The 27,465-nt window shown below is 39.1% G+C and overlaps 1 protein-coding gene across 1 annotated transcript; it reads left to right on the forward strand.

The window, feature by feature from the left end:
• Positions 1 to 7,313: 7,313 nt before the first annotated feature.
• LOC104269788 (period circadian protein homolog 2-like) lies at positions 7,314 to 27,223 on the forward strand (the record flags this gene model as incomplete). The annotated part of the gene is made up of 9 exons (XM_009873703.1): positions 7,314 to 7,371; positions 17,136 to 17,610; positions 18,144 to 18,212; positions 21,444 to 21,598; positions 22,107 to 22,228; positions 23,637 to 23,838; positions 25,270 to 25,321; positions 26,666 to 26,808; positions 27,145 to 27,223. Coding segments are annotated over exons 2-9 (1,196 nt in total), but the record flags the coding sequence as incomplete, so codon positions are not given.
• Between the last annotated feature and the right edge of the window lie 242 nt (positions 27,224 to 27,465).

A 27,465-nucleotide genomic window follows, 5' to 3' on the forward strand; every position in this document is an offset into this window, starting at 1 on the left:
AGACACGCGTGGCCCGGTGAGGTGAGCAGGGCCGGCGGGCACCAAGCCCACCCGCTCCGCCGCCCCCCTCCGGAGGGCACGGGGCTGTAGAGAACCGGGTGGCTTCTTATTTTTGTCGTGTGAGTTGTGTGGCAGCAAGTAACAGGCGTTACTGAGATGCGTGAGCTACAGGTAGAGTCGGCAACAGGTGCTGCTGTGCTTTTCTTCTTTTTTTCCTTGCCTGTAGTTGCAAGGACACTTTGTTCCTTGAGACCGTGTGTTTGTGCTGCTGTTGACATGAGTTGCATGCAGTTACATGCGTGATTACAAAACAGTTTATGTAAGTACAGTTTCATTTAAATAGATGAGCAGCATGGTAACAGTCAAGCTGACACTTTACAACTGACTTTTTTTTTTTTTTTTTAATTAGTTAGGATATGGCACAGCACTTGCCTATGTAACAAGGGAGCTTAAAAACCCCCCCAGAGATGTCAGCATGGGGTCTCTGGTGTTGGAAACTGAAGCACTTTGAAATTGTATTCCAGCGAAACAGTAACTTGACTGAGACAGTGCATACGAGGGATTTTGGAGAAACACATTGGTTTGTTTTCAGGCTTTGAGATATCTGTCTTTCTCTTTTCCAAGTGTAAGACTCTGAGGTCTACTGATTGAGTAGCTATGACTTACATATTTACACAGAAGAGGGAACAGATGGAAATTCTGTAATGATTCTAGCAGTAAGGTTGTCTGGTCAAGTCAAAAGTAGAGTGAAAAACTCTATAGTATAGTGAGAAGCTCTTTCAAGTTGCCCATATAGTTTTAACCAGAGATTATTTACAGATGACAGCTAATGTTAGTTAACATTTGTCAGAAGTGCAGCTATTTTCTGGAGCTGGCTTTTGCTTATTGTCGAGGTAAAATCTGAATCAATCCAAACGATTGCCATGGGGAGTATCTACTTGAGTGCAGACGGTTACCTTTGATAATGCAAGGTTGTTAATAAAACTTAAGGCTGACAGCGAAGGCCTCAGTGGTGTGGCCCCATTCCATAAATGGATCCTATTGTGTATTAGATGGTTGGAGGGCATTGTACTTGACGAAACTCCAACTTTTCGTACCTTCTGGGGTGCTTCAGTGTCTGTATGTGTCCTTGATCTCCACAGCGTTGGGCACAGTGCTGTTTATACGCTTTACACGGTGCAAAAATTGGGAGCAGAGCCTAAAATCTGGTTGATGGTAGAGAGAGTGCCCACATGGTTGTGCTGTGCCATCAAGTTCCTTCTTGCTGACTCTTGTGAGTGTTTGCATACTCTTTTAATGTTTCTTTTTGCCCTTTCTTGCTGAAACTTGTGTTATTTCTGCAAAGTGAGGAAGTTTCACTGAAGAACTGGACCGTGTCCTCGCTTCATCCAGGGCTTGCTGTTAGCCTTGTGATTAGGGCACTGTCCTGAGGTGGAGTCCTTGTTCTGGACTGTGGAGGCTGCTTACCTCACCAGTAAGATGTAATGGAAAAAAAGAGGGCCTTTGGCTTAGAGCAGAAATAAATGTTATCCTTCAGTTTTGGTGAGTTTTTGGTCTTTTCAGGCATTTGTTTTAAAGCAGAAGGGAGGATGCTTTAGTTAGGTAGTTGGCAGAAGTGCCCCAACGCTCTGCAGTGAAAGACCATGGCCTGTCCTGTGCTGCGAAGAAGTGTCATTTGGCTTGACCTAGCTCAGAAGATGTGGAAAAGCAGGATTTTGGTTTTTGTGCACTTTCTTCAGATTCCGCAAGTTTTATGCTTTCGTTTATGATCCAAATGCTTCGTGGTTTTGCTGGGCTTTTTGTTTATTTGTCAGTTGGTAGGACTCATTGTAAGTTTCCTATATATGTTTTAACTCATGAACACTATCCATGAAAGCCTAAATAATCTTAATTTTTTACCTCTTACTCTTATTCCTTTCGGATTTCCACAGAGAGGCATTGAAGAGACAGCATATTGTGTCAGTTCTTGGCATAATACCTTATTTTACCACTTTTTTTTTTTCCCCAGTCAAAAGATTAAAATATGTAACGCTCAGTTCATGAAGTAAATTTACTTGATACTGTCCCTGGACAATACATTTTTATAGTAATAAATTTTCCCAGTGAAGAATCACATTTTTTGGTTTTGATGGAGTTTAGCCATAGTATGAGAGTAGAGTGGAATAGGGAAACTCACTGGAAGTAGAGTTCTGGGTTTTTCTTCTACCTCAGACTTTATTATGACCAGGAAGTGTTTGATTTAGATACAGACTGATAAACGAATGTGGCGCTTTTTTTTCCCCCTGGATTCTTGCCACACCCTTATTTCTCTAACATCTTTACAATATTAAAAAATTCTGTACTGCAGAAAATCTTTTTTTTTTTTTTTAATTATAAACACATGAGCAAGTTCTGGGCTGAGGAGTATTTGGTGTGGTTTAAAAGTAAGTAGATTGCCATTAGCCAGTAGAACAAGTAAATTATCGTTAGTCTACATCTACTGTAGTGTTTTATATAGGGTTGCTATGGTTGGCCTATGTTAAAAGGGAACATCATGTTCTTAGCAAGGTGTTGCGTAATACTTGGCATGAATGTCCTGTAGACACTGTATTATAGTCATAACGTTACCACATCATAATTACTAGATAATCAGGTGTTTCTGAAAAGGAATTTTTGTGTCCAGTTTTGGTTGCATGGCCTAGTATTCCTCTGTGAGATTGGTGGACTACAGAGATTTTTAACTGGGTTGTCTTGCTGCATTCATACTTTCACATACAGTTACATCCCTATTATGAAAGTTTTAAACTGCTTGAATGTTTATTTTGTTAACCTAGCTTGTCTAGCACTGAACAGCGAATGGGTCAATGAAGATTTGTATTATTCTTTGTGATATAGTTTTATTACTCTGAAGGGATTTGACTTCCACTTTTGGGTATAGATCACAGAATCATAGAATTGTCTGGGTTGGAAGGGACCTGAAAGATCATCCAGTTCCAACCTCCCTGCCGTGGGCAGGGACATCACGCACTAGATCAGGTTGCTCAGAGCCCCATCCAGCCTGGCCTTAAAAACTTCCAGGGAGGGAGCTTCTACCACCTCTCTGGGCAACCTACACCACCCTCATGGGGAAAAACTTCTTCCTAATATCTGATCGGAATCTACCTGTTTCTAGCTTTGCTCCATTCCCTCTAGTCCTATCACTACCTGACAGCCTAAAAAGTCCCTCACAGATTTCCTGTAGGCCCCTTTAAGATACTGAAGGGGCACAGTAAGATGCGGTTGGATGCAGAAAACGATGGCCTTGAAAGAAGATGGTGTTTTGTGTACTCTGCAAAAGTGTCTGTCCCCTCTATGGCTTTAACTGCTGCCTTAAACTTAACCAGCTTAGTGGGGGCCAGGCAGTTAACGTCACATCTGTTGCCAGTAGTAAGACAAACCTTTCCTTGCTAGTTTTTGATTAATAAAGGACGACTCCACCTTCTGATGGGTGGAGAGGGTTTGGGAAGGTTGATTCTTTTTACCTATGGGTGAGATGCTTGTGTGAAGTAATTCTAAAGGGCAAGGCGAAAGAGAAGGCAGCAACATCCTTCATGAGCTAATGGCTTCGTGATCTGCTACTGAGCTAATGGCTTCGTGATCTGCTACTGAGCTAATGGCTTTGTGATCTGCTGCTGGGATTTCGTGTGGCCCCGGGGCCACTTTTGTGAAATGCAGCATGGCAAAGGTGGCCAAAGGGAGGAAGGATCAGACAGTTTGGGTATGTCTGCGAATGCTGTGGAGAGGCTCTGAGCTACTCTTTAGAGCACACTGACTTCACGCTGACAGTGAGCCAGCAGCCATATGTAGTAGGGAAGCGCCCGAACACATGGGAATCCGCATGCCTGAGCATACGCACAGTGAGCTGGTACTCGAGTAAGTGGCTTAGTTGATCGCTGGGCGTGCTTGTGCAGCCTGCTGGTGCTCTGCCTGCCAGCGGTGCTGGAAGAGTGCAGATGGGGCTTGAGGGCTTCGATTTTGCCTCTCTAAAGTTATCCCTGAAGTGTAGGTGGGGTCTTTATGTCTGAATGCCTGTACTGGACTTGTCCAAGCTGGTACAGAGTCCTCTTACTCAGTCTTCTCTCCCTCTTGGAAGGGTTCCTCAGGGACAGCAGCAGCGTACTAAGTCTCGTGCAAGTTGCACAGGCAGCGGTTCTGAAGAGCATGGTTTTGCTGCTTAACCACATAAGCAAGTGAGGTGATGAGAATTTTTTTGTGTGTTTGTGAAATCTATTGTAAGGTCAAGAAAATTTTTTGTACGGGTGTTTCCAACTGGTGGTGAAGCACGCTGTGGTAGTCCTAAAGGAGTCTTCTGATTTCTCTGTCTTTTTTTGGGCAGTCTGATTTGGAAAGCTTTGCTTGTAGAACACAATTATTTTACCTTCCTCGAAATACATAGCCATGGAGTATGATTTTCCTTTTTCTGTCATTTTCTCCCAGTAGAAAGCAAAATTTTACTGGAGGTAGAGACTCAACACACTGTGCACATGACAAGTGAACTGACATACACGGAGAACATGTTTCTTGGGGCAAGAGCACAAGGTTATTCTGCAGATTGTGTGAGCAGGCAGCAGAAGTTCGGTGCAGGCAGTACTGATGTTCTTCCTGAAAAGGTGTGATAGTAGGAAAGAGAGGTCATTTGTATGTCAAAATGTCTGGGAGAAACTTTGGGGTTTTGCTTTTAGCTGTTTTTGAGTGTACCATGGTTAATTCTTAATGCTTGATTTTTTTTCTTTTTCTTACATATAGAATACTTGAAGATTTCCTTGTATAGATGGCTTTTTAAATGCAGAACAGGCTGCTAACAAGTAGAATTAAGGCTATACTCCTTTCAGACATCCTGTCCTAAAACAGAGGCAGTTCAGTGTTAAGTAACACCAGTCATTTTTGTCAATTGAAGCTTAAGGAGACAAGATGAAGTGGTGAACATGTCCAGTCTCTCCTGTCCTCCTTATTCCTTGCACCTTTTGATTTTTGTACTGAACCCTGTTATACATACTTCTGTGTTTCTGCTGCTTGGTTCCTTTAATTGCACAAAGATCTTCGGTATATAAAGCTGCTCTGTGACTTCAATTACATCTCTACTGTGGGTTCCTCTGTGTGACTTGAGCTCTTATTTCTCAGTACTAATACAGCCAACTCATAGGACAAGTACATCGTGTTTGTTCAGTTGCCATGCTGTGTGGAGTGTATTACTGATGTGGTGGAGGCTGTATTAGTAATGTGAATTTCTTTGGCGTAAAGTCTTCAGAATGGGACTTTCATTCTGACTGAAATCTTGAACCTGGGTATAACCTGCAGCAATGTCTAAAGAGCAGCATTAGCCTGGAATTTTTGTAAATGGCATAACTCCTGGTGAAATTGTGCCCTTTTTTAATAAGGGAGGGGAACAGTAAGTGTGCAGATAACACTGCTTAATGGAGATGTCAACAAATATGAAGTATGAATACGGCGTTGTAGATATTTTAGATCTAGTTTCACCTGTAATAAAGGAGAAATATGTAACTGCATGGCTGGGCATGATAGGTTTTCTCTCCTTTATGTGACAACACTTCCTCAAATGCATTCTTTTTGTTATTTTGTTCAAAAGGGACAGGAGTTGAAATATTCAGTTTAAGAGTTCTGACTACTGATCTCCTGCTTAATAACTTCTCCAGTTCCACTCGGGAAAAGAATAGTGTTTTCTGTTTACAAAGGAAGTCAAATGTCTTTTTAAATTCACACTTAACACAAAATTATCAGTTTACCTTTAAGAAAGTATCTATTGTAAGACTGGAAGGAAGATGTCTAGAAATAAGCTTGGACCAGGTAAAGGAGACTGTGTTTAGCTTCTTCACAAGGTGTCTTGGTGCAGGCTGTGATAATTGTGTCTGTTAGGAGTGTGTGTCTATGCCCAATTTCTTTTTTTTTTTTTTTAAATTTTTTTTTTAATGGCAAATACCCAGCCTGTTGGCAATTAAACTTGCCTTGGACCATGGCTTATTATTCAAGGTGAAGGAACAAACTTGAGAAGGACTGTTTCTGTTGACTCTTGGGGAAGCTTAGGCCAGATCCACTGTGGAGACTTGAGCACGAGTGGCGAGCTTAACAGAATAAGCTGAATTACCTGAAAGGGTAAAACAAGCTTTGCTTTCTGATATAAAAGAGAATGCTTCCTGCTGGATGATGGAGGAGTGGCTCCGAGTGCTTTTTTTTAGGGGGAAGAAGGGGAGATTACTTTGGTTCTTGGCTTCTTATAGTTACAGGAAAGCAAATGCGGGATCGGAGCTGGCCCAGGTTGGTCAGTGCAGCGCAGGTGAGATTGACACTCCGTGATGTGAACTTGATAAGTGCAACAATGCACTGGTCCTGTATATTCATAGTAAAACTGAGTTTGTCCTGTTACCTCAGGCTAACTACTTCCTATTAGCTGCTCCACAGGGAGAATGAGCTGCTTTAAAAACAACAAAACTAATCTAAAACTGGAAGGAAATGTAATAGTGGTGCTGTGGGTGCTTCAGGAATAGAAGTGTCTTGGCGACGTAAGCTTAGGTCTATTTAGGAACCATCACTTGAGGAGTGAGGCATTTATTTTTTTCCTGTTTAGCCTTCTGGGGCATAGCTAAGGAACATTTTTTCTGTGATTTAATTTTTGGGGTTTTTAAAATTTTTTAACAGATTATAAGTTAAAGAATCATGAGTTTTAGTAAGCTGGGAACATCTTTTGCTTTAAGAATGCATGCTTGTATTTTCAAATATGAAACTAGTCTTGGTAATGATGTAAATACTTTTGCTCAGCTGAATTAGCTCTTGGAAGAGTTTTTCATCTGCTAAGGCTAATTTGGAATTTGTATTTCGGTAGTGAAATGCTTTAAGATTGTAATCTGTGGAAGAAGAAACATAACTTGAATTCAAACATGTGATCCCAAATTTTTTACTAGATAGTACTCATCCTTCAGCTTGGATGCTCCCAGATTGAGTGGATAGTTGATTTTGAAATCCACTGTGTTGATATCTGTATTATCTAAACAGTATTTTAACAGTAAATGAAGATCATGGAGATGGACTTTTGACGTGTTACTCTGGGCATTGCTCAAGGAACCAATTTAGAAGTTAGGTTACAATAATAGTAAATATTTTTATCAGTAAAATTTCTTGCATTTCCTCTCATTTTGTATTTGTATTCTTTAATTGTTCTTTGTCTGTGGAATATGTATTTTACATGTTAGAACTTGTATTGCATTATTAAATGAGCTTGATTTATGTTTCATAAAAAAATTGTTTATCTTGCTTATAAAACTTTTTTTTTTTCTTTAATAGGAGTGTGTTGAGGACACTTTCAGATTTGGGAAGATCATGATTAGCACTTTCATTAAGGTGAGTCCCTTGTGCTGACCCCAAGAAAGCGATTCATACTATCAGTACTTTCTCAGTTACTCTGAACTGATTTTGTTGTTGTTGTTGTTGCTGCTGCTGCTTTGTAAGCTTCCTTTGAACTGCGATATCAGAATGCTGAAAACAAAAAAGATAGTTAGGGCATTAAATCTTTAAAGACCTGTTGTATAAATCTTGAAGCACATGGAAATGATGTGGCTTCTCTAAATCCTTAGGAAACTGAAATTTAGTGTAGTAGCCAGTATCAAGTGCTACGTCTGCATTATTTGCTGTGTGGAAGTTTATTCATGTAAACCTTGTCAGTCTTTTGATTGCCCTTCTATGTGTTTTAAGAAATATTAATTATGAGGAAAACTCTGAGGTCCAGAAAATAAAGTATCTAGTGTTGTTCACATAATCAGGGTGATAGCTCAGGACGAGAAAGTTAAACATTATGCTTCTGAGCTTTGATTTAGTAAGCAGCTCATAGCTTCCAACAGTATTTTTTGGTCAGTTGTGCTCTATTTTCTAACAGGCTGATACTGTTCTGATCTCTGTTTTGAAAGTTGAACGCGTGGCATGAGAGATATTGCCTTATGCGTGTTTACATTTGATGTGTGGGAAGCTGATGACCAAAAACCCTATTGCAAGTGGGGTGGGATGTGTGGTTGATTAAGAAAGCAAAATAGACAGTCATAATTATTCAAATATTCTGAAAGTTAAGAAAAGTTGATGGTTATCGGAGAAAAGGAAAAAAAAAGACAGCTGAGAGTAAAGGAGAACAGTGGAGGCATGTCATCTGTAATGCAAAGAAAAAATATATCCAGGTGGTTTTGTTAAATGTGATCCAATGATGGGACAATAATGGTCCAGGACAGGAAAGAGAAGGATAGCGGTTCTGGATAGTACTGTAATATTGCAGTACAGGTGTAATTGTAACAGATGTTGAGGATTAATACTAAATGATTGCAAAAAACCAAACCCTAACTGTTTTTCTGTGTCTGTGTAATGTGATCTGAATAGGTTCTTAATGCTGATATCAGTTGTTCTCTTTTCAACGCTGCAGGTGTGACTTCAGGTCTCTACCGAAAGTGAACTTGGTTGGGATCCTGTAACACAGGTGTGTTCCCTAAAGCATTGTTCATTCTTGTCTAATACTTGAAATCATCTAGGCTTAGAATAGATATATCACAGTATGGAAGGAAATGTTGTCACAGGTTCTATATTCTTTGTAGATTGATCAAATTAGGCTTCTTTCTGTGGAAAAGACGTCTTGAAATGCTATACACGGATGAACTCTTTTAGTTCTTTGGTGTTTGGGCATACCGAGTTGCCTTTACATTTCTTCTGATAAATAAGAGAAAACCAGAAGATTAGATTTAACTGCGTCCAGCTCTACTCAAACTGATAAGTTGCCTGGTTTGAATGACTTGTGTTTAGTTCCAGATAACAATCCTTTTGGCATGGATTTGCCTTAGCTTTCAGTTGAATTGTAGAAAGGCTTATCATGAGAATTTTAAGTAGTTTACAAAGACTGTTATTTCTTAATGTTTTCCTAAATGCATTAAGTAGGTGAAGCCAGTATGATACCCAATTAAAATGGTACATGCTGCTACTGCAAATACCCTCTTCAAACCCAGACTTCCTTAAACCTTTTAGCTTTTTATCTATGAAAATGTCATGGTGGAGGTCATCAAACTAGAGAAATGCTATATCCCTTCATAAATAGTCAGACAAGACCTTGTGGCGAGTTTCTTGTAGATCTTGTTTAGTGAAGGTAGAAACTTAACTCCATTAAAAAATACATAGACTACAGGGAGATGAGTTAGAGTGAGGGAATTGGAAGAGCTGTCGGTAAACCAGGGTTTAGCTACTGCTGAAAGACTAGTGTTGGAGGTGCTGGAGCCTGCCCAAAGAAGGGCAGTGAAGCTGGTGAAGGGTATCGAGAACAAGTCTTCTGAGGAGCGGCTGAGGGAACTGGGCTTGTTCAGCCTGGAGAAAAGAAGTCTCAGGGGAGACCTTGTTGCTGTCTACAACTACCTTAAAAAAGGTTGCAGTGAGGTAGAGGTTGGTCGTCTCTTCCAAGTAACAAGCCATAAGACAAGGGGAAATGGCCTCAACCCGTAGACAAGTTGTGCCAGAGGAGGTTTAGGTTAGACATTAGGAAATATTTCCTCACTGAAAAGACTGTCAAGCACTGGAACAGCCTCCCCAGGGAAGTGGTGGAGTCACCATCCCTGGAGGAATTTAAAAGACGTGCAGTTGTGGTGCTCAGGGACGTGATTTAGTAGTGGATTTGGCAGGGCTGGATTAACGGTTGGACTCAATGATCTTAAAGGTCTTTTCCAACCTAAATGATTCTATGATTTTCAGCGTCTAAGCTAAAAATTGTGAAATCTGCAAGTAGCTCCAGATACAGCAGTTTCTAACACTTCTCGTGGTCAGAGATAAAGAGCTGTTTTATCAATTTCTGATAAAGACAGAGCCAAAACATTTAAAGAACCAATGTACGCAGATTTGTATCGCGATCTGAGACTTGTAGAACTTGCATGGGCTTTGCAATGTTATGCAGAATGGAATGTTGTGAATAAATTCTTCCTTAAGTCTGGCCAACACAAATGTACTTTTAACAGTTGGTAGACGTGCAGCATTTTAAATTAAGGCATGTTAACGTGGGCTGTCTTCCAAAATGGTTAGCTTGGGATTTGAGCACTGTTCCAAATTTTTGTTCCAAACATTTCTTCTGCATATTCAAATGAAGCACTTGAAGTGATGAAATTGTTTGCCCCACAAATGTTTGCTCTTATGAACTTCGGATTTTTATTCTACTATTGCTTTGTGTTATGTGATAGTGACATGTACCAATAGGCTTAGTTTCCTAGATTTAACGGAAGAGCTTTCAGTTTTTCATGCTGAACTTCATAGTGTCTTTCTTGGGAAACTGTTTTTATTAGGAAGAGTAGTATATTGACGGACTGTGTTAGTACAGACTTCTGAATGTAGGAAAACAATTTTTTTTTTTTTTTTTAACTGTGAGGCTAAATGGGCATTGGGACAGATTGCCCAGAGAGGAATCTCCATCCTTGGAGATATTTGAAAGTGATCGGGAGGAAGTGCTGGGCAGCCTGCTCTAGGTGACTCTGCCCAAACAGGGAGTGGGACAGGACGACCTCCAGAGCTCCCCTTTGACCTCAACCTTTCTGTGAATTGAAATTATTGCACTGCCTAGTAAACTCTTTAATGCTCATATCAAGCCTACAGCGACATAGATGAGTTCAGTTCAGGTGTTAAAATGGCATTCTGACCAAACTTTGGAAGCATTTGGAGCTCCGGCTGACTACATCAAGTGTTTTGCTCTATTATCTGCTGGACAGGTTGGCCCTTCATTTGCAGTGGTTGTGGCAGCCCGTGCAGACTGTGTACGTACTCTGCGTGTACATAGTATGATACCATATCGGTAGTGAATTAGAAGGGTTATTTTATCTAGTGCGGAAGATTCTGTTTTTTAAAAATCTCTAAGACCTTACTTTAGACCAAAAGTGTTTAAAATGCAAATTTGTATCTGATTCCTCTGCTGGATGACAGTTTCATGTTTAACCAACATTTATCTGCATAGGCATGGCATAACTGTGAGCATCTCTCTGGTATCTGTTTGAAGAGGACACTGTTGGGGGGCCCAGGTATTTCTTTTATATTTTATAGTTGTAGAGGTGTCCGGACTCTGTAATGGTCAAAGATTTCCAGTAGAAGAGGATGAGACACGAATTAAATACATGTGGGACTCTCTGGACCTAGGCACTTCATGCTTTTGATGCTAGCTGGGAGGGAGCTTGATAAACACTTTTGTCAACTTGTCGTAGCAAAAACAGGTAAGAAACATGCATAATTGTTATGATTCATGTTAGTAGAAAGATGCTTCCCTTCCCACCTCCCTAGAGTTAATGCAAAAAATACGTTGTTCTCTGCTTGTTTTAGCCTGGAACTCTGGTTTCAGTCATATTACATACTCATTCAGAACTATTTTTTTGTGTGTGTCCTGGGAGTTACCTTACCTGAAGCTAAAACGTTTTTTAGCCTAAACTGATGCTTACACTTGAATTCAAGTTTCAGTTTCTTCATGGAAGAAATAATCTGGTTGGAAGCATCCTCGTTATGGATGCAAGAGCCCTGCGTAAGCGTGGTGCTTGTGCTGACCTCTTCCCCTATAGGTGCTGCTGTTAATTCAGGGTGATGCTTGGATGGCTCTGGACCGAGGCTATGGCTTGTAAGGTGGCAGTAGGATCCCTTTTGTAAAGATATTACTAACTTTTATTTAACTAACAGTCCTGTGTTTGGGATTCTCTTGAATGGAAAGATGATTCGTTATCAACAACTAGTGAAATGAGTGCTGTGAGATTCAGGTTTTATGGGAGGACTCATGAGGTTTTAGATGTGTCAGTGATTTTATTGACATAAGTAGAAAATTGACTTCTGCTTCATTCCTTTTTAAGAAAAAGAAAAAAACTTGTTTCTGGTGTCTTGCAGTGAGATGCAAAAAAAAAAATTTTTTAAAAAAGGGTTTTTTTCATTCAAAAAATCTTGTGGGAAATTTTTAAGCATCTTTTATTATTTTTTTCTTGTAGTGAAGTCTGACAATACTGCCTTCACCCTCCCCCGCTTCCTAGAAATTGTCCTAGTGAAGGTATTCTGTTAAATGTTCTGTCGCTTGTCACAAAAAAAGTGAAGCTCTCCAGTGTTGTGGCTGATGAAGTTGTACAGTCAGACAAGTCACTTGGATCATTGTTTGTTTTTCAATATTTTTTCCTCATGTTTTGATACTACCAAGCATTTAATTATTGTCTAATTGCACAGGGACAACGCATTCATTTTAGATGTTAATTTTCAATTTTCTCTGAAATTGTGTGATATGATTAAATCCCTGCTAATTATTTGTCGTACAGATGAGAAAACTTTTAGCATTTTGCAAAGCAATCATCCAGGAGACGTGTGGAAACTCTTCTTGTTGATAAGACCTTCAGTAAAACTAAATCCTGACCATGAGGAATTGATACTAAAAGTCCCCAGATACTCACATGTCTGAAGCATAGTTGTAAACTGTGGTGTGCCTCTTGCTTCATTTGAGAATATAGGAGAATTTATATCTGTTGCAAATTTAGAATCAAATCTTGAGATGTTCTTCTCTTACTCAGTTCTTGAATTAGGTAATTTTGACTCTGGATTTTTAGTTTCTCATTCTTTAAATGCCAGTACTAGGCATGATATTTCTTGTGTGAAGAGAAATCTCGAAATATCTGTTCTCTGAATGTAACCAGATCTTTGCTGAAAGAAGACTTTTGAGTTGAAACACCATAGTTTGAAGAAATTTGCTTCCTTGGAGTTTTACAGCCCTTCTTAAGAGGGTTTTTAAAAAGCATAAACTCATTACTTCCGGTATTTGGCCATATATATTTTGGTGTGTTTTTCTGGGAACACTAAAGTTTAGCCTGTTTCCGTTGTCTTACTGCAGGATGAAGGAGCTACTGTAGATAAAGAATAACTAGAAGATATTTTGGGCACATCTAATCTGGCATATTAATGCCTACATTAGTCCTTACTGTTCAGTGGAATTATGCTGCCTCCTTCATACACTGCAACAGGATTTTCAAGAGTTCTGATCTTTGCCAGAGGTGGCAAAATAGCAAACCTATGGTTGGTTTGCTCTGTCTAGAAGAATAGAATGGCTTTTTTGTGAGCCAGTTGCCTTAATCAAGGTCGACTGGTGCCGATTTAAGATTGAAAATAAGATTTTTATTTACACAGTCAAAATAGACAACCTCCCTTAAAAGTTTGGAAAGCTGGAGCAGAAAATAAAAAAAAAAGTCTTAATAAACCTCTCTTGAGTTCAAACCTTTCATGTGACTGTCTGCTCTTACTTACTCAGCTTAGTGTGAGGTGCAGTTACCTTCCTCAACCAGTGGTAAGAGGAGAGAACCTCGGACTGGGAAAGCGTGCTAGCTTTTACCTTCTGCTTCTCGTTTGGTTGTTGATTGGAAATTTATTCAAGAACGTAAGTGGGATGAGTATGTGCAATTCATTACGGCATTTTGACTGAGATTAGTTTCAACGTTAATTAATCTCTCTGGGATGACTGACCCTGTGCTCCTGAAGTGTTTGCGTGGAGCTTGTGTATGCATACAGATGTTCCACTTTACTCTCAGTCAGAGGATGAGCTTAAGTCCAGCCAGATGCATCAGTTCTTATCTAAAATTACAGGCACAGAGCATGGTGTAGAGTAATTGCCAGTCTCCTATTTTTTTTTGCAGTTATTCCCATCTTTTCTCTAGAAAATATCTCTGAATTTATGATATATATTAACATTGCTACTTTGGAACATCCTGGCTTTTTTATTATACAAGCTCTCGGTTTAGAAACACTCCTCTTCCTTCTTTACCTAGATGCTCTTGAAAGTCTATCATATGTGTTTTTCTTGTTCCTTCCTATTTATTCCTCCTGTATTCCTTATGCTGGTACGTGCCTCTGGCACTAAGGCTTTCAAGGTTTTCAAACAGAAGAAATTTTGTGCAAGACTGACTTCCAGTGACATTAATCTTCCAGTCTTGCCCAAGAGCACTGTTTCACCTCAAGGAGCTGAACCAATTCTTCTTGAAAGATGCCACCAGAAAGGTCAAACTTGTATCTTCTCCAGTACTGGGATGTTCATTTTTGTTTCTGGCACCGCTGTCCTTGTGGTTCAAAGTGCAGTCGCTGGGCTGTAGTTATGTGGGGTCTGCGTAAATGCTGCAGCAGAACTGCAGGAGCTCCAGCATGTTGTTGATTAGAGACAGAAGTAACACAACGTAAGCGTTTCCTGCCACAAGTTTCTGCCAGATACCAGGAGGAAGAAAATTCTCGCGGTATCTCCTATAGGTCACTACCTACTTCTTTTCTGTTGGTGGTTCTCTGAATTGGAATTCATTGTTTAAAATAAAAATAATTTTTAAACCCCTGTAATCTTGACTGTCGTGGAGTTACTCGGCTATATGTTTTGGGGGGAGCAATTCTCTCCCACCTAAGGAAGCAGAAGTTAACAGAGGTGTCAGGGAAAGAAGAGAGGAGATGAGACAGTAGGTAATATTCGGAGGTGAAAAAATTTACTTATTAGTGGTTTAACTGCTCAGAATTTCAAACTGTAACATTACATGCTTGCTGTGGTACCATTTTGTTGACTCTTAACTTCCAACATTTTTTTTTGAGAGAGCTTTTTTCTCTCCTTCTAAAGAAGTCATGTAGCGTAGTTTACTAGCAGCTAGCATTGTTTCGGTTATGGCAGTATGTTTTTTTGTTTGGTTGGTTTTTTCCTCTTGTACCTAAAGCTCTTTCCAAGTAGCATTTGGTCAGAGAAGTAGGCGGAAACCTTCACCTTGGGCACAGAATATAATGTGAGGAATGTTTGATCTCACCTTAAATTCCTTCATGTCAGATCACCTTTTCAGGTGATGCTGTGGCTGTCTTTTTTCCAAAAGCTTAATCTTAATGAAGATGGGGTTTACTTGTCATTTTGATGCACATAAGGCATTTTTTTGAAGTGTACAAATGCTGTAGATGGCCTCTGAGGTTGCCTTTAACCTTTACAGAGAACGTAAAAAGCAATCCCATTGCTAGCTGAGTAGCTTGTGGTAACTTTACTCACTGATATGAGTAAAGTTTCTTAACTGAATCCTCTGTAGAACTTCACAGCCCCAGTGCCCTGCGAGAAGTAAGAGTACAGATGTCACATGAGAAATGGCTTCTTGAGAGCGGGTTCAGTCACTTAACCAGACAGATACTCTTACTTCTGCAATACTTGAAGTAGTGGTAAGAGTATTTCCTGGGCAAGAATAAATTAACGGGTTTAGAAAACACTCCTTACCTTTACAGTAACAGGAGGTTTGTCTTGGGTGCCGCCTGTATTCCCAGTGCCACCTTCTGTGTTCCTTCTCCTGAGCCCTTTGACGTTTTCAGCCACTCGGAGACAAAATGAGTCGGGGCTAAGCCCCGTGTGGTTAAGCACTGGTGCCACTAACCAGTCAGGCTCGTTAGGAGCATGTGTGGCGAGCGTGGACTATGTACAGGGACAGAACTTCATTAAAACGTCTTGCTAAGTCAGGCAAGTGAAAGTGTGAGCTCTAACTACCAAAGAGATTAAATGCGAGATGAAGTGTCTGATCTAGTTAATCATTGGCCACCAGAGTAGGTGCCGTTGCGAAATAATACAAGAGTTTCACCTCAGGGTAAATGCTCCTTTATTGCATGTTTCCGTTATGTAATTTTTAAGTCAGAAGTGGCTTACTTAGTTCAGAAAAAACTGTTGAAGCTACTGAAGTGTAATTTACTGCCTGTATGCAGTATGAAAGTGTAACAGCATGTCAGGTTAGTCTGGGTTAGTGTACCTGCAGTGAAAACATGCAGAACTGAAGTGTCAAGATATTTTACTCTATCCAAAGGGGTTTTTTTTATTATTACCTATAATGAAGTGCTAACAAAATTTCTGGAAAAACAGCAATTAGGAGGGTAAGAAAATAGCTTCAATTTTTTTTCAGGGGGTGGAAGGGGAGTTGAATCATAGCGTGTTTTAAAATTAATATTAGGTTCATGTTTTCTGCTACAGGCTTTCAAAAAATATATTTATTTGTGTCTAAAGGGAAGCCACTGCAGTTAGTATTAGCAAAACTTTGTTGCAGATTTTTTCATGGACTTTGTTATTCCAGTTAGAGGCTTATTAGTCAACAGTTGTAATCTTGAATATGTTAAAGGAACAAAGAGGAAGGAACAAACATGATTCTGTTGTTTTAAAAACAACCTTTTATTTTTTTCCCCATGATGATGAACTATATTGTTCAGAGAATCTTAGTCCATGGTTTTGTGGTATTGTCTCTGTGGGGTGCTGAGATAGACAAGGAAATGAGTCAGATTAAATATCTTTATTTTATTCATAAAGTTGAACTGCTTTCTAGTACTTCTCCTTTGATGGCTCTTCAATCTTAGTCTGAGTTCACTTCCATGTACGCTCCGATTTTGAGCCTGGTGAATTAGAGTTTGCTTTAAAAACAGAGTTTGTTTTGTTTATTTTTTTTTAAACTTACTTTTCTAAACTATGCGGATATCCCTTCCCACCCCCTCCTCCCTGAATTGGTGGTAATCAGCAGATAAAATTATTCTCAGGCTTATTGTGTTGTTGAAAAATAGATGGGCTTTTGTACTTAGCTTCCCTGTTCCTACTGTATGTTCAGTCTACGTGGCTCTTGTACAAAATGGCAGAACTGATTTTTAAACGCGTAGTCTTGTTTTTTACTTTAAAAAAACCCAAACCAACAAAATCTCAGTCAATCTCCAAACCAAGTAAAGAATCCACCGATGTCTGAATGGAATTTGTTGTTTATTGTGGTAAACTGGAAGACAGGAGAATGGTTTCACTGAAAATAATGAGGTATTAAACAAATTGAGAAAGTAAGTGTCAAGTATTAAGTAGGAGAATAGCAAACAAGTGAATATTTAAACTTTTCAATAGGTTTTCGTGTGTATTCTATTTCTTTTTGTGTGCATTTTAGGAAAAATAAATACCTTTTCCATGATTAAACATTGTTGGGTTTGCAATTGTATCTAAGTTAAAATCTTCGTTGTTCAAATGCTCGCTGCATTAACCATGAGTATCACTTACCAGTTTCAATTTTGTCAGTCAGTGAGAATTCCAGGTTGTCAGCAAAGGCAAACAATAATTTTTTTTTTTTCTTCCTTCCCTTCCTCCTCAGATTTGTGGGTCTGTGCTTCCAAACAGAATTTATACCGAGAGAGAATTCTGAATATGGCTTGATTTACTCTTGATCTTGGCAGTGTTTCTAATGAGCGTCCCATGGACTCTATCAAGTTCAGGGGGTTCTACTCTAGCACTGAGGAGCAGAACCCTGAGCAGCAATCTGCTATCAGTGAAAGCCTTTCTTCGTCGTTCTCTTTAAAAGCACAAGAGAAAATGAGTGATTACTCTGGACTTGCAAATAACCATAGCCAGATGATTGCTGAAGAGTCAGAAATTCAGCCCAAGCCTGAACACTCTCGTGAAGTTCTTCAGGAAGATGTTGAGATGAGCAGTGGATCCAGTGGAAATGACTTCAGTGGAAACGACACGAATGAAAACTACTCGAGTGGCCATGATTCTCATGGCCATGAGTCTGATGAAAATGGGAAAGACTCAGCAATGCTTATGGAATCTTCAGACTGTCATAAAAGGTAGGAGCTATATGTTAAATAAATTCCGCTTTTGTTTTTGTCATTAAAGGCTTTTCTATTTGAATCTAATTTCTAAATAATGACTGTGTTATAAAATGTATCTTTAGCTTAAAGCTGAGTGTTCTAGTTGTACTCTTTGTGATGTAAATTGTATAAATTCACAAAGAGATCTCTACTGTTGCACAGGGCGAGCTTCATTTGAATCTTTTTTTCTCATCGTTGTGCATTTAATTAGCCTTATTTATATACTTTCTTGTCAACCAGCTTCTATAATTGTATATCAAAAAGTGTCAGTCTTTGTGTAAGGATGCAGCTGTGCTGTTTTTATCCTTTAAATAATCAGTGTACACAGCAAATGTGCCACAGCTATAGTTTCTATTTGTTGTACCAGGCAGAAGCTTTTAAAGTGAGATTTTTGTTTGTTTGTTTTCTAGATAGCCAGTCATTAACAGGAAAGTATGAAGTTAAAATGAACTGCAAGTTATTTGTTAGGTTTACTAATATTGATCTCTTTCTGTCTTTCCTTATTCTAGTTCAAGCTCAAATGCATTTAGTCTGATGATTGCAAACTCTGAACACAATCAGTCTAGCAGTGGATGCAGGTAAATTAATGTAGTATTTTCAGTACTTTGCATGTATGTAATGCTAAATGCTGAAAACTGACTAGTGTTGTGTTTTGGTTTTTTGTTTTGGCTAAACCTGGAGGAATACACAAGAAACTCTATCTTTCGTTCTTTTCCTGTCTGTAATCAGTAGCATGTCCCATTAACCACTTGGTTGAATTAGAGCTTTTTGTTGCTGTTCTATCAAGTTGTGTGATAACCTTTCAAGTCGTCTTTTTTGGTTTTGATCTGGTAGCTTAACTCTGTAAATCCATTTTTGTGGTTTGAACGCTGCTTCAGCTCTAGCGAGGTTATTTTGAAGCTTTTCTTTATGTTTTCTGCTCTTCAGAATTTAGTCGGAAGCCCTTGCCTGGGGACAACCTTAGCAGTGTTTTAACATCAGAATTCACCCATTGAGTTAGATGTGTTCTGCTGCCCAGCAGCCGTATCATCTGCCTCTCCTCTGTTCCATTCACCAGGATTCAAGCCTCAAGTCTGTAAGGATAAACCACATCAGCTGCAGGGATCCCTTTGTATGAACTCTCCTTCTGACCCTGATAGCCTTGACAACCCTGGTGACATTGAAGGCTCAAATCCAGATGCTTCCGAGTGCCCTGCTGTATCTGTTGGGTTTTTTTAAGTCAGCTTCTGATCAAAAGATCAAAAACCTGATCCTCAGCAGATCACAGATAACTAGCCGTAGCCTACTGATGTCAGTTGTGACCCCTGCCTACATGTACCTACCTGGAAGTGTTTCTACTTGATGCAGTTCCTAGAGAAGGGGTACATAAAATGACCCCTTTACACCATTTGGTGCTCGATAAACTTATTTTCTGCATCTGCCTTGCAGGCACCTGGAAATCTTGTTCTGTGCTGTGTTTTCAGTTGAAAATTGTGGTCTGCAGTTCATGTCCCTTAATATGAAACACAGTGAGCCAAAGGCATTTCTTAATCTTCCTTTCGATTGACTCAGTTTTCTCCACTGCAAGATTTTTTGGGGCTTACTTCCTGCAGCTTTTCTCCTACCTCTTTAGTTTAAACTCCGTTAACTGCTCTTTGCTCCAGATGCTGCTTTGTTCCAGATGGAACAGTGTTTTCCCCACATCAGGCACAGTGCTAGAGGGTTACAGAGCGGAATCTGACTATCTTTTGGGAATGGGAGACTGAGGCTGTCTGGAGAATGATCTTTAAAGAGAAGGCTAAAAGAAGCTGATGAGCTATAGGTTTAGTCTTCAACTCAAAGACTGCTTGGCTTTGGATTTCATATTGGCACCAACCAACTACTTAATTCAATATCTGTAGGCACCTTTGCTGCCCACATAAAGCAAGATGGAAAGTTCTTGTCTTTATAGAATTTGCTTATACCCTCCTCTGCGAGTCACACCTTCCCTGTGGTTTTCTGCTGTGCCTGATGCTGCTGATCTTTGGAAAAATGTTTTTGTCTGACTTATTTTCCAAGAAGGCCCATCTTCTGTACTTGCTGCTGCTGTAGGCTGATTGAGAAAGGTTTCTTTTCTTGCGGAAGAGCCTGACCGCTCTCATGAACATACTCGGAGATGACAAAACCAGCAGTCTGCTCAGTTACTTCATGATCTTTTCCCTCTTCTTCCCTACTGCCAGCATAGAGGGTTCTTCTATTACCAAGGCCCCGTTTGATTGCATCGGTCCAAACTGTCAAGGCATATTGTAGATGTGATTTTAATATACAGCACGAGCATGGTGTTTCCCAAGGGGGTACTATACTCCTTTGTCTTAGCCCTTGCCATTATTTTTCTTCCCTACTGCCAGCGTAGAGGGTTCTTCTATTACCAAGGCCCCGTTTGATTGCATCGGTCCAAACTGTCAAGGCATATTGTAGATGTGATTTTAATATACAGCACGAGCATGGTGTTTCCCAAGGGAGTATTCTACTCCTTTGTCTTAGCCCTTGCCATTATTTCTCAGTACAAAATGACCACTGATTAAGTGAACACTATGTTTCTCGTAGTACGTTGTGATGCGAGCAAGAACAATGAGTATTCTTTAGTACAGGCCAGCTTTGTTATTCTTCAGACATTTTTGGTGAAATACACCCAACACCTGTCAGGTGAATGATCTAGCTGAAGAACTTTTCAAACTTCCCAGAAAAACATTCAGAAATCCTCTTTTTTTTTTTTTTAAATTACCTGGAAGCTGAAGCCACTTTATTGAGCACTTCAGACAGTGCAGTGCCAAGGCTATATTTTCTTCTGGTAGGGTAACTTCCTAGAGACTATGACAACCAGCTGGTAAGAGAAGAGCTTCCCTTTGGTGGGAAGGAACTTTTTTGGGGGAAGATTTAAGAAAAGCTCTAGAATCCTCTTGATTGTTGTGACTGATTAGCTTTTAAAATCTACTCCAATCAGAAAGACAAGGTGATTTTTCATTTTAACTTCTTCCTACCCACCTGCCATTCATCTTTGTCATCCTCTCCCTCCCTTCCCTCACCTTCTTTTCTCTTCCTTTTTGATTTTTCTCAGCACCTCTTAATAATAGGGAGAGATATCAGGAACAGCAAAAGCAGGCAATAATTTTCTGCCGTTGGCAGTGATGATCTCTGTAGTTTGACTTTCTGCACTGAGACAGCGCTTCTGAGCATGCACCTGAGAAATGTGAATGCGATTTCTGTCTCCAGCCTCCTCTGATTCTTTACTGTATATATTTAGTCACGTTTCCTTATTTAATGTGTTGCCATGCTTAACTGGGATACGTTGTTCAGAGGATTTCTCCGTTTGTTTTGTTAACTTGATGCTCTCCCACTGCCATTCCCTTTTCAGGGACCTTTCTTATGAGACCCTGCTCGAACAGGAGGTGAAGACTTGAGTGGACCTCCTGCTTCTCTCCTTTGAAGTCCATGAACATTTCTATGAGTTTGAATTTGAAAGGAACTAAGGAAAATACCACTAAAAAGGGAGGAGGGAGACTGTGGCCCAACAAAAAAATTTAAAATTGTCTGGTGCTTGGGTATATGTACTGTTGCACATATAGAGTACATTTTACAATAAGACTTAAGGTGGTGGTGAATATTTCATTTTAAATGACTGTGAGAATTCTTTTAAGTTCTAAATGTTGATACTAAGTGCTGGAAAAGTTCATGTGGCTAGCTGTATAAATTTAGGTACGTGACAAGTCTGAATATATTTGGGCTTCTGTAGAGGTGTGTCACTGCAGGCATTCAAGTGACAGTTTATTTTTTTGTCTTTAATCTTACAGTAGTGAGCAGTCCACTAAAGCCAAAACACAAAAGGAACTGCTGAAAACATTACAAGAGCTGAAAGCTCACCTTCCTTCTGAAAAGAGAATTAAAGGCAAATCTAGTGTCCTAACGACGTTGAAATATGCCCTTAAAAGCATTAAACAAGTTAAAGGTAATTAAGTATGATACTACCTAGGTGATGCCAGCCTGGATATAATTAATCATTTAAAATAGGAATTTAGATGTGGTTGTCTGTGTAAAGCTAAGTTTATTATGTTTGAAAACCTCTCTAAACAGATGTTTTCATGGTGTTCCCGTTTGTTGGCTCTGTTGACTTGTGTTCTTTTGGGAGTTAAAGCAGCTCTCTAGATGCCTGATATTTTATTGAGTTAGAAAATTAATTTGACGACAATTTATAATTTCATACTATGTGAACTGTTAAACAGACCAAAATGTATGAGCATGCACGTATGGTTATATTAAGATGAGTAAACTTATCTGAGTTGCTGATGGGGAAGCTCCACCAAGGAAAAGCTAATTTGGGGTAGCAGCTAGGTTTCCCCACTGCTTGTTCTGTGCTTATACCAAGACTAGTTTTAGCCATTTACCACTCCTGGGCCAGATCTTTATTGATGTGATTTTTAAATTGTGAATATAAGTTGTTAAATGTTCTCATGTAGCCAACGAGGAGTACTACCAGTTGTTGATGATTAATGAATCCCAACCTGCTGGACTCAATGTGTCATCTTACACGGTGGAGGAAGTTGAGACTATAACTTCAGAGTACATCATGAAAAATTCAGTGAGTATTGTGACCCAGGCTTACAGTGTATATTGAAAGTATTTACTAGAACTGGAATTCTCAGGCATACCTTTTTTTTTTCCCCCCTATATTTTTTTCCTCCTTTCTTTTATTAGCAAAGTAAGAGTTGGTTGCTAGGCCGACAAGCTGAAAAAGCTCGCTTTTGCCTTCCGAGGAACGTTGAGGAGAAACTCTGAGCCTTTGCAACTCTGGCAATAGCACCTTGATCTGAGCTTAGTTCTGTCAAAAATGTTAATTTAGAAATTGGTAGTCTAAACACCTTGGTCCTCTGAGCGGTACCTTTAAGATAATCAAGTCCAACCATCAACCCAACACTGCCATGACCGCTAAACCATGTCCTGGAGTGCCACGTCTGCACGTTTTTTGAACACCTCCAGGGATGGTGACTCCGCTACTTCCCTGAGCAGCATGTTCTGATGCTTCATAGCATGAGTTGTTTTATTATTTATTTTTCACATTCCTGGCAGTCTAGGAATAAACTATGGAATCTTCAAAAAATAATTGCATCAAAACTTATTAGACTACCTTTCACTACGTTTTTCCTCCTGAAGCCTCTGCCTGAATGTTTGAAGTTCTGAATTCAAAAAAATAATGGCCTGATGGAGTATTTTTCCTAGCTAGAAGTAGGTGGGTTTTGTTGTATCTATGAATAGTAAAGGTTACCCACAACATCAGATAAATAGGAAGTCCAGAGTGCAACTGAGAACTTCAGCCAAATATTGTAAACAGCTTTGAATTGATGTGAAACATCTGAGTTTGTGAAACCGGTGTTGTGACGACAGCTCTTAAGTTTGTGTATAGTGATAGCAGATCGAGCATTAAAGGTTATGACGCAGGAAGGTCTTCTGTGTCAAGAGGAAAAATGAGGTGAAAGGATACAAGTGGACCACGTGTATAGCTGTGTGGGACTTTTTCGTCTCTCTACTTATTATGTTACCAATGGTTTAGAGGGCTTTTTTTTTTTTTTTCATTTTGCAGTGGATGGACAAGCTAATGTAAACAACCTTTCAGAGAACAGTTGAATTCTATCAATGTGAAATATGCCTGTAAAAAGCACAAGTAAAATGTGCAGTTCTGTAACTGGAAGCTCTTTAATTCTTAATTTGTAAATTCATTCTGCATCATAAGGCAGTGATATTTAGGTCTTTAACCCAGTAAGAGGCTGGGGTAATATTCTTATTGCATAGTTCAAAAAAGGTACTGGCTGTGTCTACCTCATAAGCAGATTAATTTTATTGCTCCCTAAACAGATGTGTTTTAACACCGTTTCCTTGATTTTTATTCCGAACTTACGAATGTTTTTCCATTTTGTGTTATATCTAAGAAGTACATCCTGGATTGAAGAATGTTGTAAACTGTCTAAATAACTTGTCATTTTTCTTATTAGGATATGTTTGCTGTTGCTGTTTCTCTGATTACTGGGAAAATTTTATACATCTCTGATCAAGCTGCTTCTATTCTGCGCTGCAAGAAGGGTTATTTTAAAAATGCCAAATTTGTGGAGTTCTTGGCACCTCAGGATGTCAGTGTGTTCTATACTTCTACTACTCCATACAGATTGCCGTCATGGAATATCTGCAATAGAGCTGGTGAGTGGTCTCAACAGCAGATACTTCTCTGACCTTCTTTCAGTCATGCAGATACAAATACTTGAACTGATTTTTGCTGTCTTTGTATCCATCTCCATCACTCTTTGAAGAGTGTAGCACAGATGTATTATTAGAACAACTCTGAACAATACTAGACGTCTAACAAGCTTTTAGAAATCAGCAAGGCTTGCTTTTAATAGTAGGGAAAAAAGACCCATTTTTTTCTTCAACATATTTTTCTCAGAGATAAGAGGGATAATATTCTACCTTCTTCCTTTTAAAATGATTGAATGCTGGACACCTTGATTGCCTCGTAGAAAGATATACTTAGCTACTATCACTGTGCATTCACCAAGTACAATCGTATCTGTATTCTTTCAGCCTTAGAAAAATGATGTCGAACGTACTAACGGGGAAGAATCAGGTCTTGGGGCACTTGGTATTTGTGGGAGGATTGTTTTACTAGTGTAGCTGCAGCTGTCAGGAATTGAGAAATAGCTGCCAACTGTTTTAACTAAACACTTGAAATACAAGGTCTGCTCTGAATGCTTGACATTCTGATCCATTGTGTAGTAATTCTATTAAATCAGTGTGAACCATATTTAATCTGAAAAAATAATTAGTGGTAAATATATACTAAATAGTAAAGCAGGTCAGAAGGGACTTTGTGAGGTCTCTAGTCCGGCCTCTGGTGTGAGACGGGGTCAGTGGTGAATCCTGACCATGTGATCCTAACTACAGCTATTATTCAGTTATACTGCTTTTTTTTCTGAAACATTTTCTGTGGTTTCAGGACCCTTGTGTATAGCTTCGTATTTCAAAAAAGCAGGAAGTGGAACTATGCACACTGTCCTATGGATTGACTGCCATAGACTATAATATCCAAAAGTATTGCACGCTGAGCCTTTTGAAAGACCAGAAGGTGCCATCAAAATCAGTCTGTGGCTACTCTGGAAAAGGAAGGAAATATGGTTAAAAGGTGGCAGGAATGAAAAATAATGAAAAATTAATGAAAAATATTTTTTTTTTTGGAGGAGAGGATGATAAGTGAATTTGATGATCCAGCTGTTGTAGCGCCTTTCTAGGAAAAAGGTCAAATTTGGGGATCCCAGATAGTCAGATGTTTTTGGTCAACACTATAAAGTACACTGGAAAAACTGGTAAGAGTAAACAGCTCCAACTTAAGAACTGTTTGGGTATCTTTCTGGCAAAAGGCTTAATAAACAAGCAGCTGTGATTCACGTGCCTCAGTCTGCGTGGTATTCAGATTTAGTTGCTCATGAAATATATTGTTCAGCAAATGCATGTGTAGACTTCAGGAAACGTAAACGTTTTAAAGTATTCACCTTTTACCATTCACAGGAAAGCTCTTAAGTATCATAACCTTGTAGTAATTTTTAACTTGTTATGAAATATGTTTAATATTTCCAGAGTCTTCCACTCAGGATTGCATGGAAGAGAAGTCCTTTTTTTGTCGGATCAGGTAAGACAACAGTATTATAGTGTTATATTATGAAACCACACATTATAAAAGTATCTGACTTTTATAAGCACCTTACTTAAGCAAGTTGATTTTCCGTAACTTGAACATAAGGCAAAATATTTGCATGTCCTCTGGTTGATTAACTCTGGAAGCTACAGAGAAGACTGACAAATAATTTCAGGAAGTTGCATCTTAAAAGTTAATCAGTGTGAGTATTGAGCTTTGCATCAAAGGGGAAGCTCATCTGATATCTCCTACTGCTGTGGAAAGTCTCCAGTTTGTGTTAATTGAGCTGTTCAGTTCAGCACCTGCCACAGAGTCTCTTTCATTCTAGAAGACTCAAGTCCAATCTTAAATTCATTCCAAGTGCCCCGTAGATCAAGACACATGAGGGCAGTTTGACTTGTCTCTTTTGCAGTTACTGGCAGACACAGTTCCCTCTGGTTCGCTTTTCTTCCTCCTCTTCCTGCTCCCGCTTCCTTTAGTTGCATTTATTTAGGAAATGCTGGCAACTTACTTCATGAACTCTCAGACACAATTTGATTTCTTGCTGCTTACTCTCTGTTTGGTAGCATTTCCAAAAACAGAAATTGCGGATCCTATTAATTACTTCTGGAGTAAATAAATACTTATCATTAAAGTACGAGTGAACTTTAAACAAAGTTTATTTTGGGCTGCAAAGTTAAGAGAGTTGCTTTGGATGTACTGTAAAAGTACTGCTGGTGTTATTTTGTCCAACTAACATGGGTTCCAAAAGCTTTAGTTTTATTAATCTATGCTGTTATAAACTTATTACAACTAATATTTTTTTGTCACTGTGTGGTTGTTACTTTCCTTACTGTGTTTTGTATCCTTGTTAAGCAAACAACTGTTACTATAGGTAATAATCTCTGAGCCTTCATTCTTTTTTAATTCAAATAATTACTGAGTAAAAGAAGGTCTTTATGTTAATTGGGAGGATAGAGCAGTCTTCATAAAATACAACTATAAATTCATCCTTCTGAAGGGTATAATGTTGCAGATTAAGATTATTGGGCCAATAAAATAACTAAATCTATCATAGGAGGGATGCTTTTCCTTTTCCATCAAGCAACCACGGATCTTTTTATTTCAAGAAGTAGAGAGAACAATGTATTTTTTTCATTGCAGTTGATATGCAAGGGGTGCCATCGGAATTGGCTTCTCTTCTACAAAAAAAAAAATTGAGAAAGTTAAGTTCTCGGGTGCTATTTTAGGGAGCTATCATGCAGTTCTTGTGCTGTGATGAAATTACAATGGATAAATTAAAACTTTGTTTTGCCTAAGATGAATCTGTTGAACTAATTAACTCTGTTTAATTATTAGTGCAGGGAAGGAGCGTGAAAATGAGATTTGCTATCACCCGTTTCGGATGACTCCTTACCTTATCAAAGTGCAAGATCCGGAAATAGCAGAGGACCAGCTTTGCTGTGTGTTGCTTGCAGAAAAAGTACATTCTGGTTATGAAGGTAATCCTCTGGATGCACAAGGAGTAGTTTGGTTTAAGAACTGTTCGATGTTCTGCTACAGGAATTTCCATGTGGTGTAGCACAACTGAATTTCAGCTCAAGAAAGCCAACTCTATGAGTTACTGTCGGTGGTCTGAAGATTTATTAAAGTGAAGATTTATTAAATTTGTTCTGTTCTCTGCCCTCGCTGAGAGGCTGTGAGCTAGCAAGCTGCCTTCTTATATGCTCTCAGACTGACTTCTAGGCTTTCAGAAGAATTTAAAAAACCATCTAGTTTGAAGTATATTTTGTTGCAAAAAATCCCACTTGTTCATCTGCTTTTTATTTTTCTCTCAGCACCCAGAATTCCTCCTGACAAAAGAATTTTTACGACTACGCACACACCGACGTGTTTGTTCCAGGATGTAGATGAAAGGTAACTTACAAAAAAATACGCGTTTTCATTCTACTCATAACCAAGCTATCCAGTACCTTTACAGATATTTTCAACATTAAATTAACATGGCTGTGTGGGGTTAAAACATTGTGACTGAAGAGTATTTAAGCCAAGAAAAATATATCCCCCAATTTTCACTAAGCATGAAAATACATTACCCGTGGAATTTAAGTGGAAAACTATTTGCCTGCTAACAACTTGTTCTTCCATTTTCCTTCCAT

This window comes from Apaloderma vittatum, unplaced genomic scaffold, assembly GCF_000703405.1.
Source record: "Apaloderma vittatum isolate BGI_N311 unplaced genomic scaffold, ASM70340v1 scaffold487, whole genome shotgun sequence".
In the NCBI taxonomy this organism is placed as follows: Eukaryota; Metazoa; Chordata; class Aves; order Trogoniformes; family Trogonidae; genus Apaloderma; species Apaloderma vittatum.